Source organism: Tauraco erythrolophus, chromosome Z (genome assembly GCF_009769465.1).
Source record: "Tauraco erythrolophus isolate bTauEry1 chromosome Z, bTauEry1.pri, whole genome shotgun sequence".
Taxonomy (NCBI): Eukaryota; Metazoa; Chordata; class Aves; order Musophagiformes; family Musophagidae; genus Tauraco; species Tauraco erythrolophus.
The window spans coordinates 14,882,799-14,899,493 of NC_141496.1; the positions used below are offsets into that span (position 1 = coordinate 14,882,799).

General features: G+C 44.6%; 1 protein-coding gene across 1 annotated transcript in view; it reads right to left on the reverse strand.

Annotated features, from left to right (window-relative positions):
* The window catches only part of NADK2 (NAD kinase 2, mitochondrial), a 32,976-nt gene extending 19,413 nt beyond the window's left edge, over nt 1–13,563 (reverse strand). Inside the window, exon 1 of the mRNA XM_086629441.1 lies at nt 13,180–13,563. Coding sequence (XP_086485567.1) covers nt 13,180–13,563 — 384 coding nt within the window. The remainder of the gene's footprint in view (nt 1–13,179) is intronic.
* Between the last annotated feature and the right edge of the window lie 3,132 nt (nt 13,564–16,695).

The following is a 16,695-nucleotide window of genomic DNA, read 5'->3' on the forward strand; positions in this document are numbered from 1 at the left end:
CCATTTGCAGCAGAATGGAGAAAGCCGGAAGGAGAAAAGACGGTAGTATTCACTTCCCATAGCCAACATCTGCTGCTGAGCACCTCAGGTCTGGTGAAAGAGGGATTTTTCCACCACCTCTTTGGTGGAAGAGGGATTTTTCAATTGCACATTTGAAGCACAAATTGACCTTGCTTTACCACCAGAAAGAACAGAAAACCCACAGCAAACAACCTCAAAAAAGTCAACTGTGTTACTAAAATCCGGGTTCCCACTCACGCCTCCTCTAGAAACCTCTGCTGCGAATGAAACACAAGCACCTGACAAGCAGACTGCTGCTGCAGCACACGTTTTTCAGGCTGCTATTTCCACAGGCTATTGCTTCCACACAAAACAGAAGCTGAAAACTCCATCTTGCAGTTTTATGTACCTCATTTATTTGGCTAATTTATCAGCATGCTACCTTTCAGCTTGGCCAAAGAGCACTTTTAACTCAGAACAATGACAGTGTAATGAATCTCTGCATGATCATTTTCAGGCTTCTGAGCCACCAACATCAGTGGTGAGCCTACAGCTAACATTTCACCAGCATTACTCACAAGAAGAGGTACGGGTAGTGACACTGCTGCAGAACAGAGTCTGTTCTGTAACTCACACTTGCCTTAGGTGGGTTAAATTATTTCATCAACAGCTTCAGAAAGCAGAAGAGAATGCTCAGCAAGTAAGCTGCCAGTATCCTGATGACTGAAAAATTTCCATGGGTACTTCTACTCTTGCTAAGAGCAGCACAGGTATCTAATGTGCAGAGGACTCCTCTGAATGTAGCTCTAGAATAAGTACCAGGTATTACTAAGCAACAAGATAAATAAAAAGTTAGGGCCTTGAATTTTAAATGGCTAAGCTACATCTACGGAGTTAATGAACTGTCCTACTTCGCAAAAGGCTCCAGAAATTAAAACAGGCTGCTCGTCTCTAGCCTCATCCCTTTAGCTCAGAAATAAACAACTCACAAGGTCATTCATCTAAGAACTCACAAAGAGACAGCCTGCCTGAGCCTAACCACAGTCAAGTATATCACATAGGAATGCTAATCATCAGCTGCTTTTCACGTGTCTACTCCAAAGAACCAGAGAAGTGTCTACAGTCCTTGTGGTCAGAAGCCACAGAACCACAGAGTGGTTGAGGTGGGAAGGGACCTCTGCAAGTCATCTGGTTCAACCCTCCTGCTCAAGCAGGGCCACCCAGAGCTGCTTGCCCAAGACCATGACCACATGACTTTAGAAGATCTTCACAGATGGAATCTCCACCACCTCTCTGGGCAACCTGTCCCTGTGCTCAGTCACGCTCACAGTGAAAAAGTGTCTCCCAATATTCAGACAGACCTTCCTGTATTCCAGTTTGTGCCCACTGCCTCTGGTCCTGCCTCGTATCCAGAAGCTCAACACCATACTAAAACTACGACAAATGCTGCTTCTCAAAAGAGCTCTGCACTGAGGATAAAAAAAAATAAGATAAACTGAGACCACCACCTCCTTTTTACTTTAAAAAAGCTGAAGGCAAAGATCAACAGTCCAGTTGCTGCGTGCACGATCACCTCCCCAAAGAGCCTGGAAGGAACTTGTGACACACAAAAAGCCCCAGACTGCAGGACAGCCTGGCTCCCAAGCCCACTGACCAGACAGGCCCACAAACCCATGTCAGGCTTGGGTCTTACCAACCAAATCTCTCAAACAGGCCCGTAGGTTTTAGCTGCTGCATGACGACAACTTGCAAATTCTTCTTCCTGCAGAGGAAGCTCTGATTTACAATTGTTGCAGTCATCTTTCCAAAGGGAAAGGGTTTGACAGGCTACTTTCCACCTTCAACATCAGAGAGTAAGTCTGCCAGTCTTACTGAGCAGGTACCTTTATACCAAGTATTGACATTCTTGGCTAAAATGTGAAAAAACTATTATGACAGACCCATGATGAGTTTATTTGGTATTTCAAGCTGTATGGAGTAGCAGTTTGATCTAAGTATCAAGTCTACCTAAAGAAATATGGAGTTACACCAAACATGCAACAACATTTACGTAAGTGATTTTGTATAAGGTAGTTTCCTCAGGTTTTCTTTTATAAAATCCTCACTGAGACTTAAATGAAGTAAAGCAACAGAGTTCTGATGTTTTACAGGAAAAAGTTCTCATCCAAAGTTATCTCTCTACTTCATTTCACCACTAACCTTTTTATGAAAAGTCATTTCCTTCCACAGAATACACAGCTACATTTGGCCCATGGAACTGCAGAGAATCTTATAAAACTGAAAAAGGCCCAAACTAAGTGTCACAGGGTAATAGCATATACTCCTGCAAAACTTACCCATACTGACACAGAAAACCTAAAAAAAAAAAATCACAAAGAATGTTAAGAAGCCTGCCAGTACACTACAAGGAGTATACTGCAAAACACAAAACATTTAAACTTAGTGAAATTCTTCCAGAAACTGCCAGACTACAGACTGACTTTCTCGACATGAGCTAGAAAATAAAAATGCTATCCGTACAGAGCTCAGGAACTTCAAACTAGAGTACACTTGGCATTTCTTGGTGTTAAAGTTGTAAAAGCCTACGTGAGGGGCCACACACAGGTCTGGAGCCCTGCACTGCACGTTAAATAATTTCTTCCAGTGGTTATCTGGAAAGATCAGTAAGAGCAAAGGAAACTGAAAGTACTGATGAATAAATGTTATCAGCTAATGGTCTATAAACACACGGGAAACATGGCATTTGCTAAGGCTCCTGGAACAGGAAAAAATAAGGCTAGAACGTACAGGAAATGTCACACCAGGCTAGTCAGCTACAGGGGGCATTAGTGGAAGTACCCAAAAGCAGAAGTATTCCTGGAGAGTAGGAAGAAACAGCAAATACAACTGTAGGCCTATTAATCTGACCTCAAGAGCACGCAAGACAGTAAAATAAAACGTATGAATATACATGAGAGCTATTCTAGCTAAAAGTGCATTGGCGTACGAAAACACGGACCCACTGGCCAAAAATACACTCAGGCATAGCTTCAGTAGAGTTCTTAAACCTCACAGGAGAGATGCAATGCAAAGCAGGCTTCCAGAAGAGCCTGCATGGGAAAACACACTCAGGTGAGCAGAACACATCCTACGATGAAGTTATTTTTCCTTAGGAGCCTGAAGGAGAAAACTGCTAGACTGAATGCCTGAAAAAAGCTCTTCTCGTATCTTCCGGCCTGATGCTTTTTTAATTAGAGGATAGTTTTTCACAGAGCTCCTTTAACAGTCATTTAGGCACAAGATATTTGCTTGATTGCCTTCCTTCTGGAGTCTTAGCTCTCACCTCTGGCAAGTCTCACCCCACTTGAACTGTGGGTCTGCTCTACTTGAGTAATGCTGGCCCTCCTGGAGTAACGCTGTGCAACAGGACACGGCCCGTAGCCACAAATACAGAAGCAACACGAAGCCAAGCAAAATCCGAATGCCCAAGGTTGCGTACGTATGTGGATTTTGATCCTTGATTTAGAGAATGGGGAAAAGAAAACCCATAGCTAAGTCTTACTGACATTGCTAACCTAAGCATTAAGATAAACTAGTACGCTCTCTTTCAAAACAGTGATGTGAACGTTGCCCAGAGTGAAATTCTGAATCGAGCACTTTCTACATCTCATCCTAGTACACTAAAAAAAAATATATTCATGTTATCATTATTAGGCTTATTCTGAATTTACAGCACTAACCTTCATGTCACCTTAAAACTGCCACTGCACCAGGGTAGAGTTAATGCCTCAATGTACCAATCAGCTATTTTATGACTGTTGCTCACTTGGGAGTTAAACTAAATGTCTGACTAGAAGCAAAAATAAAAAAAGCATAGATCTAGAAATTATTACTCTAAAATTTCCACAATGAGCTTGCCCACACACACAGCCCAGCAGGAAAACAACAGACCACTGTTTTCCAATCTACCTAATTTCTACAGAAAGAACCACGAAACAAATGGATTTAGAGAGCAACAGCTAAACACAGAATTTTGAATTTTAACTTGAAGAGGAAAATACTATGACCACTATAGGTATAATCACCTAAACATTTCTAACAGTTTAGTTTTTTCTAACATTTCTAGCACTATCAAAAGTCCTGTATTTTCAGAAATTGTCTAGATTAACCACATCTCTCAAGTATAGACAAAGTTAGTGCTCTTGGTTTTAAAAGAAGCAAGCATTTATTTTGACAGGAATATGAATATAGCACATGCTTCAAATAATACACTCCTCTTAGCTTCCCTGAAAAATAAGGAACACTGACACAAAATTTGCTTAATTACCAAAGCCAAAGACTGGCAATCTACAGTTGCATGCAAGTAATTTTCCTGTGTTCTAGTGTTGACTGCTAGTTAAGTTGAATCATCATCCATCCCACTGAAAACAAATTGTTTTCCTCACAGGTCAGGCAGACACTGAATTTTCTGATTCCTTAAGAGCTCCAGTCATATATTAAACATTCCTATTTCATAGTGTAAAAACAATCCACGTACAAATAAGTGGGATTAAAGCATGATTCAGCTTCTGAATCTTAGATAATAAGGTGCAGAAGACAACATAGACAAAAACAAACTGAGCAGTTAGCCATGGCAGAACCTGCCAGTAGAATCTGCACATTGGAGAGACATTCCAAGTGCTACACACAGAAGCGTCTGCTAAAAGGACAGCCACAGCAACCTTGAACCACAACCCTTCAGTGGGTTTTCCAGCAACAGTTGGAACTGATGGGGGAGTTGAATTTGGTGGTTGCATGCAACAGATGTCCAGGTTTGGATATGACACCAACTTTCACAGTAAATAAAGGACAGCAGGGCCACCCTCAATTTCTTCTAAATAGAGAATTATGAAGACAAGTATCATTTATGAGCTTCAACTGCTGTATTTATAATAATGACAGCAAGTTTGCTGATGATACCAAGCTGAATGATGCAGTTGATACTCTACAGGGAAGGGATGCCGTCCAGAGGGACCCTGACAGGCTGGAGAGGTGGGCCAACATCAGTTGAACTTCATGAAGTTCAACAAGGTCATGGGCAAGGTCCTGCACATGGATCAGGGCAACTCCCAGAATCAATACAGACTGGGGAACAGATGAGAGCAGCCCTGCCAAGAAGGACTTAGGGTACTGTGGATGAAAAGCCAGACATGAGCCGGCAATGTGCGCATGCAGCCCAGAAAGCCAACCATATCCTGGGCTGAATCCAAAGAAGCGTGGCCAGCAGGTTGAGAGAGGTGATTCTGCCCCTCTCCTCCACTCTGGTGAGATCCCACCCGGAGTACTTACACCCAGGTCTGGAGTCCTCAGCACAGGGAAGACATGGACCTGTTGGAGTGGGTCCAGAGGTGGGCCACAAAAAATTCCAGGCTCCTTGAATTGATACTTCGATAAATCTCAGGATCAACCTTTCACTAACAGGGCAAGTTTCAGCAGAATCATGCTTGTGGTACTAGTAGATTAACCCGTTTTGGGACATCCAGCTCTTTCAGGGACCTGCAGTCCAGCTCATTCCAACTAGCAGGAATCCTCTGAAGCAAACCTGAGAACTAGTTTCACTAAGCAGCTGCAGATTCTAGGTGAACTTAAAATGCATTGGTTTCAGATACCTTACTAGTCAAAAGAAGCAATCCACAAATGTGTTGTTTACAGGATCGTTTTAATAAGGAGCATTTGCCTTAGCTAAAGTAGCAGGGAAACCATGCAGCTTCCCAAAACAAAGTCCTACTGAGAATCAGCATTACCTAGGCTTAGGTTTAAGTTGTTTATAAAGCTTCAAACATGAATCAAGCCTTCAATTACAAACTACCACTGAGTTGCAAGCCGTAAGCATTAAGTCCTGTTCCTCCTCCCTTTCCAGTCTGGGTTATTAGACATTATACAGGCCACTAACTGCTTGCTTACAAAAAAAAAAAAAAATGGTAGGTTACCCTACGCAGTAGGTCAGTATGTACCATAGAAGAAAGCTGGTAGGCTGGTCCTACCCGACCAGCACTCTTGCCAGTCTACTGTTGATGGATGTACTAAATAGCAGTGAATTGCTCAGAATTGTTCCTAATACTGTTTCTGGCCATTTGCTAGCTTTCTATCAGTTTCCTACTTTGCCCCTCAGGCTGTACAAGCCAAGTGGGCTACTTCAGCTAGGAATTTTTTTTCCTTATACTTTGCTCGGTTTTCTTCAGCAACTTAGATGCCTCACTTTCATTAGATAGCCACAGCAGCCTTTCAAGTGCTGCCTTTATACCTGCTACAGAGTAATGATTATGAAGTGTTTCGCACATTGTAGCACTTTGTATGCCATTATTTCTATAGTAACTAACTTCGATACTGAATTTCTTCACTTGGTAAGTGAAACTGGCAACATCGTGCTCCTGAATCTTTACTGAAATGCTGCTTTGAGGCAAGAGTTTGATCTGCACATGAACAACAGTAAAAATGCCATCAACTGTTTTCTAATTCTTCATCTACCACATTGAAGTATTATTGTCATTTTAACCACAACTGAAGAATACACATAGTGGTTTGCAATTCAAAGACTAAGGCAGAGCAAATTGTTGTGTTAACTATAAACAGAGCAGTAACCATTTTCTGCACTAACAGGTTTCTAGAAACCCAATGCAACCCAGGCAATTCAATCATTGAGTTCTCACTAATTCAGCAGGATGACAACACAATGTCATAAATCACAACTAGCTAAGTACTTAAAAACAATATTAAAGCCACTTCCAAAAAGCAGCCTTTTCAGCTGTATAAAGTACCAGATGCTTGGTGAGATAGTTCATGAAGTTTAATTTAGGTACACTGAAATGCCCTACTTTTGCAACTATTGGCTATATATGACTGAGTGTACTTGAATGATGTGCTGGAAAACACAAATGCTATGGAAAAAGGAATTACTAACATCCCATTTATTTATTTTCGTAATTTTCCAGACTCCTCTTACCACCGAACGACAACCTAGAAGGAACTTTTTAATAAAGCAGATGCAACTGAAGTTACTTAACACTGATGCAAGTATATCAAATTTCAAAGGTAAAGATAAACAAATGCACACTGTGGTTGTGTAACCTGAAAAATGCTTACACCCATCCCACCTTCCAGTGGACTAGCTCAAAAATTTTATTTCTGAAAAAGTGTCTTTAGCTTTATATAATCTTGATGTACTATAACCTGTTTTGAATTCTGTATGCCTCCAATCCAGTAGACTGAGATGAAAATTTTTTCCCCCCACTTTTCAGTGTGAGGTAGAGTCAAGTACAGCCCTACCAGTTTTCAAACACTTGTGCTCTCTAGAAGAGCATCTACTGAAACAGCTCACATTACAAAATAAGCAGAGATGGGCAGTCTGAACTCAACAAAACAGTGAAAAGCTTCACAGAACCACTTCATTCATTAAATATGTTTCTATTTAAAGATACTACCTTCAAATGTACCACTGTACATTTGGATTCACAAGAGAACACGGGGTAAATACCCTAATACTCACGGCTTTTTAGAATAGAATCATAGAATGGTTAGGGTTGGAAGGGACCTCAGAGATCATCTAGTTCCAAACCCCCTGCCATGGGCAGGGAAACCCTCCACTACACCAGGTTGCCCAAAGCCTCATCCAATCTGGCCTTGAACACTTCCAGGGATGGAGCATCTACAACTTCTCTGGGCAACCTGTTCCACTGCCTCACCATCCTCACGGTGAAAAATTTCTTCCTTAGATCTAATCTAAATCTGCCCTCTTTCAGTTTACATCCATTGTCCCTTGTCCTATCACTACACGTCCTTGTAAAAAGTCCCTCTCCAGCTTTCCTGTAGGCCTTCTTTAAGTACTGGAAGACAATAGCTCAACTTTCTCTTTTCCCAAAGAATAAAACACAATTTTTCAAGATAAAAGAGTCTGATGAATTATCTGATTTTATTTAAAAACTTGAATTCAGTTGAACTTTGAAGTTTTTCATATTACTTTTTCCTTCTGCTACCTTCCTTGCATCTGTAAAAATCCTACTGTTTCGAACATTTTCTAAATACAGTTCTAGTGGATCACAAGAATCCAGACTGAAGCACAGTTCTCTAAAATAGAAAACTAAGAACAAAATACCTGGCTAGTTTCCAAAAGCCCACCTTGGGGTGGTGATGTGACATTTACAAACCTGAAACACTAGTACTTCAGAAAGGTAACTCAGAAGTGACACTAAAAATGTATCTTTCACCATTTAATGTAAAAGAAGGTAAAGATTTTTTTTTCTGTAACTAAAATAAAATCACCTATCAAGCTACAGGTAAAATAGTACCTTTCTCGCAAGAGGGAATTTTCTAAGAAATTTGAAAATTTTAATGTGCAGATGAGTAACAGATGGTGCTGTAAGCATCTAAATTAGGAATTAGTAGTGGTTCTGTGGAGTTTTTTTCCTTAGGTGCACAAGAAAATACAAGCTCCAACTGAAGCTCTCCCACCTGCTGGGAGACTCACCTTCCTTCTTGACTCACCCTGCTCAGAATGCTGTTGGTGCCTAACACCAAAAATGAAGTCACATTGTGCCTCTTTTAGGTGACACAATATGCTGCTAACAGGTTACCTTTTCTCAACCCAGATAGCAGTTTTCAAGTAAGCTACCTGAACTACAGATTTCTGAGATGACCACTCCTGACAATTTGTTGCAGCAGTCCAAAAAAGCCAAAACTTGTTACAAACCTCCAACTCCTTGCTCTGCCTCCCTGCTCCACATAAGGACACATAAACCAGCCACAGAGTATCAACTGTGGTCCACAATGAATCGTCTTCCTCCTATTAAGACCAAATCCAACATAACTTTTCATCTGACAAGACATTTTCGAAGGTAATTAAAACTGCATGTGAAGTGTGTTTGGACAGCTAAATTTTTTATCTTCTCTGAATACCTTCCAGAAGCGAGAAGTCAGCAGCTGCATCTCAACTGCGCTATCAAATAAAAAAAAAAAAACAGGACTCAGGAAATCAGCTTTATCTGCTACTGGGATATTAAGTTCTCTTAGTTTACATAATGACAACAGCAATGCTTGCTCTGCGTGGGTTTGCTGAGAGTGAAATAAAGAGTCAGTCGGGACATACAGTAGCTTTCAGTATTAGTTGACTGGATCGTTCATTTTTTTTAACAAGCCATATTTAGATGCCAATCCAAATAACCCGGTCAGAGGAAATTCAAATCGCTGTCATTTGTGGTAAGCAAACTGTTTGTAGGGATTTAGGAAAAAGACTAGTATTTTTATTTAACTTAAAGCTGGTAACTGCAAACGTTAAAAATCCAGTAGTTTCTTTAAATCTCATGAGGGCAAACAAAATTTTTCCTCATGTGATCTGATGCACAGAATTTACTGATGCAACACTGGGGCATTTCTTGGTATTAGAAGAGAAATCTCTCATTTTCAAAGGTCTCTAATCTCCCTCCCGAACTAAAGACTCCAAAAACCTCCCCTGTACAACCGCATTCAGAGCGCTTAACTACACTTTTCAGAATTAGAATACTAACTATGGCAGTCAGATGCGTTTAGGTACAGTTATAAACAGATTTAAAAGACTCATTTGTAAGTGTGCAAGCATCTGCCACAAGATACATAAAAACAACTACCAGAAGCAAGCATGCATAGCATGTATCTAGAGATACAGCAAAAGATTTAAGCTTTCACAGATCTACTAAAGACTCTTTCAAGAGCGTTTGCCCTTGCTCCCCATCTATCCCCTCTCTGTTCTGCTGTCTGGATCACTGCTTCACCTCTCCCATCTTCACGCAGAGAAAAAATTGAGGAATCGTGACCTTGCAGCTTTGACTTGGTAAGATTTAGTAGTGTTTGTATAGCATGACTCACTTGGTGCGTCCAAAAGAAAGGCCACAGAAGTATTTAGGCTACAGCTGCTCAGGGCCTCATTGCCCGTTAGCATCAGCCAGCCAGTCAGCTTCGACACGAAGATATTCTGCTGCTTGGAGTGTACTGTGATTTATACAGTATATCATATATGCAACACGTTATGATCTGTATCATATTTTAGCATCTATTGGTGCATGTCAGTGATGCATCTGTCTTCAGCCTCTTTAAATATAAAGCAAATCCCACCTAATGAGGATGTGTGCCCAAAGGCACACACGCAGTGCCAATTCTGCGTTAAGTCACCTGCTGCATTTTCTGTCTTAATACACAAATACACTGATTGCAACCAGTAAGTGCAGGTCTGCTCTCCTGTCTCAGTAATCAGGCACAACTGCTTAGGCCCACAATGACCATTATTTGTGCTGCACTAAAATATGAAGCTTCCAAGTAGAGAAGTCTGTTATCTTCTAGGAACTTGCAAGCACCTCTTCTGCCTTGTAGGCAGACAAGCCTCATATGGGTTCTCAAAGCTAAGGCCCCCAACACTGCCTTGAAACTTAATTTCTGTATTTCAGACAGCCAGCATCTGGATGTCAGATGCTGACAGACAACAACAGAATCGTGCTCCTCCATGCATATGGGCTCCCTCAAGCCACCACACTGCCACACCACAAGCCAGCTCTAGGGCAAGCCAGTAAAACGTAACACAACACCCACCACTACCCCCCATCTGGGTCAGCTAACAGCTTAAAGCATCAGGTGAGCCAAACCCTTCCTATGTGCTTCGATGACAGCCCAACCGCAGGCTTTCACGAGGCCTGGACTCCCACCCTGTCCTCTGGGCGGCCATCCGGTGTGACAGAGCTCCCAGGCCAGACTCGTGACAGCTTCAGTTCTCAACCTTCAGGATAAACTCAGCATCACCCTGGGTAGCAGCAGACTCATTGCACATCCAAGGCCAGCGTTTGGCCTCACTTCTCAGAGACAAGCAGCCTTGGGGACCAGCTTCTGAAGTGTCCCCAGGAGAAGCAGGGACACAGGGAGCACAGAGCGCAGCTAATCTCGGGAAGCAAAACACATCATCTTCCCAAGCTGCCTGCAAAGGACGTGGCGCAGAGGGTAAAGGACACTTCTCAGCAATCACTCTGCTAAGAGGTGATCTCTGTCCACAACAGAGAGGGTAAGAGTTTCCTGAACCTTCACCTAACGTATTTACTGAGACTGCCATTAGCTCAGACAGTTTGAGGAAAAAAGCCTGAGACCAGAGTCACAGTAAACTGTAAATACAAAAATTTTTACAGGTCAGCTAAAAAATCTGAGAAACAGGCAGTAAGGGGAATTCCTTCACTCTCTGATTTCCTATTTCAAAAACCTAATTCTGGAAGAGTGGCTCACCATGTTCTTGCACAAATCTTTGTATTCCCACCCACGCAGCAAGAGCCTAACTTAACATTGCTACGCACACAGCGAGGCAAGTCAGGCTACCTGGTGACACTACGAGTTTTACTGTTGCAGTTCCTCACATGGAAGTCTCTTCAGGGGAAAGCTAGATTAAAAAAGCACCAGTCCTATAACAAAAACTCTAGAATTCTCTCAAATATGGAGAATTACCCATTAGTTTATTCAAAAGAAAAAATTCTAAAGCGTTTCCGCAACTACTACAATCAGACACTGCGCATTCATAGCTGCTTTTTTTAAAATGCATCTTCAGACCAAACCAGGCTACCGATCATGCAAAACACACATTCCTATGAGAAGGGAAACTGCAGCAATCCACATTCAGTGGAGAGGACCTTTAGGGACCTGCAACATTAATGACACTGCGTGCTAAATGATTCACTGTCCCAGTCCTGGGACAAGCAGTTAGGGAAAGGCGATCAAACATGTGATTTTGTTTTCCTTGGTTGTAGCTGCAGGCTCAGGACAACCTGATTGTCTATACTTAACAGCAAAAAATGCTTCCTCAAGAGAAGCTTAAACAAAGACAGAAAAGCAGTCTGACAGATGAGCTGTGAGAGACATTGTTTTTCCATAGCCACCACATGAAAGGAAGCAGAAGGACATCTCAGCAACAGGAACCTACATGTAGGTGAGAATAACACAGGCAAAGGTTTTCACATCAAATTTGGTTCTATATGAAACCTGACTAGACCTCTACAAAATAGTCTAAAAATGTTTGGACAGGAATTCCATAGGAGATGGATGGTCAACTAAAGTACACAGAAAAATACAAGAACTAGATGTTGTACTTTTTACCCTAGTGCTTTACAAAGTAATGCTATGCAACCATAGCATTTGTCCCTGGAATGCAAGTTAATCACATTTGCAAGTTTAATTTAATTACAATTAAATGTTGCAAGAGAGGTCTAAAATATTTCCAGTTGTAAGAGACCGAAGACCAGACAGACCCAAATTAATGGTCTTATTCAGAATAAAGACAATAATATAAGCTCATAACCTGGTCTGCACAGAATGCTGGCAACCAAAGTAACTCCAGCAGGTACCATCCTTCAGCCCACTGGTGGCAGATGAACACTGGAAGGAGACAGTCACAGGGTACATGGAGTATATGGATGGGGTCACTGAGCAAAGTGGAGATGAACACACTAGACACTCAGTGCACATATCAACTCTTTGAGATGCCTGCTTTCCTTAACATACCTCCACTAATGGAACAGCCACCTGTTTTTGTACCGTATGTTTCTTAAAGACCAAAGAAGAAAGCTTTTTTAAAAGCTATAACAAAACAGATGCATGCAAATGAGAGATCTGGCTGTTTAGCTGGAGATGTTGGAAAAACACCTGAAGGATGAAGTAAGAAAGTGAGGCAAGGATATAGGGCAAAGGAGCAGAAGGAAATGAATGAGTTCTAAGTCTCGGGGGGGGGATTTTCACAACACAGCACTTTCCTCAGCATGCATTTCTCTAAGCACAGTCTTCGCATTACACTCCGCAAGAAAAAACCTGCAGCTTGCTGCAGAAGGCTGGAATCACTCCGAGGATAAAACCCCGACACGCTTACTCCACAAATCCCTCGTCAATTTGCAACAGATGAACGGGAGGGAGGTTAAGCGGCGCTGCTCGTACCCCCTCTCCGAGTGGGGCTCACGGTCTCGGGAGGCGGCGGGACGGGCACAGCCGCCCGGCAGCGGCCCAGGGCGGGGAGAGCGGCCGCGCCCCCGCTCACTCCCAGTCACCAGCACCGCGCACCAGGGCGAGGGGAAGCCCCCGGCCCGCTCCAGTGGCCGGTCACCGCCGTGGCAACCCCTCAAGCTCCCCCTGCGCCCGGCGAGGCCGGGACCACCGCCCCCTCCCGCCACTCACCAGCTGCTTGAGGTCCTCCTCGGAGAGCCCGGCGTAGCGGTACCGCTGCTGCTCGAACTCGTACCGTGTGGTCTTCACCACCACGGCCACTCGCGACGGCCGGAACCCGCTGCCCGCCACCCCCAGCCCGGCGCAGCCCTGCCTCCGCGGCGCGCACGGCCCGGCCCTCGCCGCCGTCGCCCCCCGCCCTGCCGCCGCACCGCGGGCAGCCGGGCTCAGCCCGCGGAGGGTGAGGAGTCGTCGGCGGGCGCCGCCGAGCAGCGGCAGCCCCGGCAGGGCGGAGGACGCCCCCGCCGCGCGTGGGAGGAGCGGCGGGGAACGGCGGGCGGCCGCCCGGCTGGTGAGGCATAAGTAGCCATGGAGGAAGCTCCGCACGGAGGACATCGCCCGGGCTCGCTCCCCCTGCGCGGCGGCAGCTTGCGACCGGCGAGCGGGAGGGCGCAGCGCTCCCCGGCGGCTGCTGCCCCCGCTCTGAGGCGGCCCCGGCGCCCGAGCGGCGCACGGCACACATGGCACGGCCGCGCCGCGGCGCCCCACCCCTCCCCGCGCGCAGGCGCCGCCTCCACCAATGGGGCAGAGCGCCGCTCAGACACCGCCCCGCGCCGGGGCGGGGCGGGGCGCGGCGGGGAGCGCTGCCCAGCGGGGCCCGGCGCCGCGCGCGCATGCGCCCTTCTCGGCCAACCGCGCGGGCCTGAGGGCGTGGACGGCGGGCGGCGAGCGCCTGTCTTCCCGCGCCTCGGGAGCACCGGCTGCGCATGCGCGGGGCGCGCTGCGTCTGCCCCCTCCCCTCCGCCGGCTCGCGGGCGCGGCGGGAGGCGCGGGGACAGCGGCACGTAGGCTGCGCGCGCCGCCGCCGCCCGCTGAGAGGTTCCGCGTCCCGTCAGCGGCGCCGCCTCGGCGCCTCCCAAAGGGGCACCGCTCGTGTCCCCTCGCCGCCTTCCAGGCGGCCTCCGTGCGTCCTAACGGTGTGTAAAATGAAGCCGGTAGTGTCGGCTGGTGGAGGCGGGAGCTGGCGCTGGGCAGACAGTGGGAGTACTGAGGTGGACCTCGGTGAGGTTCCTCGCCGGGAAGCTGGCTTGCTTCCTCGTTAAGCTTGCCTGAGGAAAAGGACTGTGAAAGTCAGAAAAACACAGCAAAAGGACCAAATGCTGGATCTTGTGAGGACCTAACCAGAAACATGTAGTTCGAGAAGTCCATCTCTTGTGACCGTTCTGCTCTTTCGTTTATCGCCCTGAGCGAGCGCAGAAAGAGCCACGACCGTGAAAGCAGCAGGCTTGGGAAAAGACCTGTGCAGCAGCGCTGTGAGCGCCTGCGAGTCTGCGTTTTGCAAGTCCGGGTAGAAAAAAAAAAAAAATGATCAGCAGTTACTTTCTAATACTGTGACCAAGCGATCTAGAAACACTGTGAGTTTTTATACCATTATTAATAACTGCCTTTTCCGGTATTGGCTTCCACAGGCAGTGCTCCTGCACTGGAAGTGCGTTTGCGCACGTTTTCCTCGTTACTCGTCTTGTGCCTGCTCTTTCCCGGGGGAACTCGCGGCCTCCTGCTGTGGGGAGGGACTGAAGCAGCAGTTTGGCCTGTCAGTGCAGCACCTTTCCACACTGCTCTGCCAAGAGAGGTTTAGGAAATGAGAGCAGACAAATTCATTCGGCCCTTCCCTATGCTTGTACAAGAACACAAAAGCTCCATCCCGTCTTTGCTGACAGGTAGGAGGATTTTCTATCTACTGATTAGCTTAGCCTTGAAGGAGGCTACCAGAAACCAGATTACCAGGACAGTAATTAAACATAACTAATTCCCTTGCTAACCAGAAAGCGCTTCATTCCGTCTAACCATTAACTTTTGGATTGTACAAAGCAACAGATAATATGAGATCCTGGAGACTAAAGGATAGAAGAGGTTTTGAAAATTTACGGCTCTGTTCTGAATGGCATCTATTTTATAACTTACTTGACCATCGAGCTGCTCCTCTAGGATTCTGTGCTTCATGCATTACCTATTTATGTTGAACCGTTTTGATCTTTCTTTGAAACACAAATCAGCTTCAACCACTAAGGCAAGCTAGAATATGGAACAGTACTTTACTCTGAGGCCATGCACTCACTATGTTACGGTCTTTTGAATTAATGCCCACAGCAAGCATTATAAGCATAAAATATGAAATACATATTTTAAAATGTAAATTCAACACAGTAGATGATACTTTAATGTTCTGGACGCAAAGCTGAGGCACGGAGCATGAAATGATTGATCCAGGATTCCCAGAAGGAAGTCTCTGACAGACTAGCTGAAGGGTACACAGTTTGTCTGACAGCCCATTGTCTATACGGAAAACAGTTTAAACTTTCCATAACACATAAAACAGAGTTTATGGAATGTTACTTACAGTTTGCATCTTACTTTGTAAATGGACCTGCTTGCAAAATGTTAATAGACACTACTTAACTTCTCCCTTACTACACCTTTTGATTTGAACATACACCTGGCACATGGAAACAAGACACAAACACCTGTCAATGACACGTTACTTATTTTGAAATATATTCAGTTTGTGACATGTCTTCATGCTCCATCTTCAATGACTGTGACATGTCTTCATGCTCCATCTTCAATGACTTCAGAACAGCGTACTCCGTGCATTAAGGAACAGAGTAATTCATACAGAATTAAATCAATAAGCATAGGCATTTTAGCCTGTTATTCTTAATAGGATACGAGTATGGAGCAGGGGTGAATTCCCACTATAATAACTTTTTAAATCCCTAGCTGATCACAACCAGCTTTGTTTTGGGCACAGAGTATGTAAAAATGGACACCTCAACACTTCCTGCAGTAAGGAAAATGCTTCAGAGTCATGCTCGTTTTAGACACCAAGGTGTTATAATACATGAGGTGAATTTCAAGACACAAATCCACAGAAAACCAGGCAACCTTAGCTCCATGTTCTTCAAGTTATATAGCAGACTTTAAAAAACTCGTATGTAATAAACTTAAAATAATCTACTCCGTGTTACAACACAATGTAACTGGAAAAATTTACATGTAAACATTAAAATATTCCTAAGTCATTACAATAGCTGTGAAACTGGCGGCACATGACTGTACCGTCAGTTTTACGTAAGGTCTCTAAATGTAGCCTTCTTCCATCCAAAAGAATTTACACATTGCTTCCAGTGTAGTTACAATCCTTGTGGAAGTTTGTGAGCAATGCCGTCTTGTGATCGTTTAATTAACAGGCAGTCATATAATTGACTAATCCAATCACATTCTCTAGACTTTCTTTATGTGCCCCTAAGTACTGCTGGTATCTGAAAATGATACTTGTGTTGAAAATGGTAATGCTGTTAGTGTTAGTGGCATTCACAGAGGAGGAGGTAAACAGACCATCACGGTAACATTTCACAAAACTGAGTCCTCAGATTTTGAGCCCGGCTGACCACAGCTGTTAATTGTGATTATCCAGGGAAAACTCCAGACTAATGCTTAGAGAACGTGACACTCATGTGACACGTC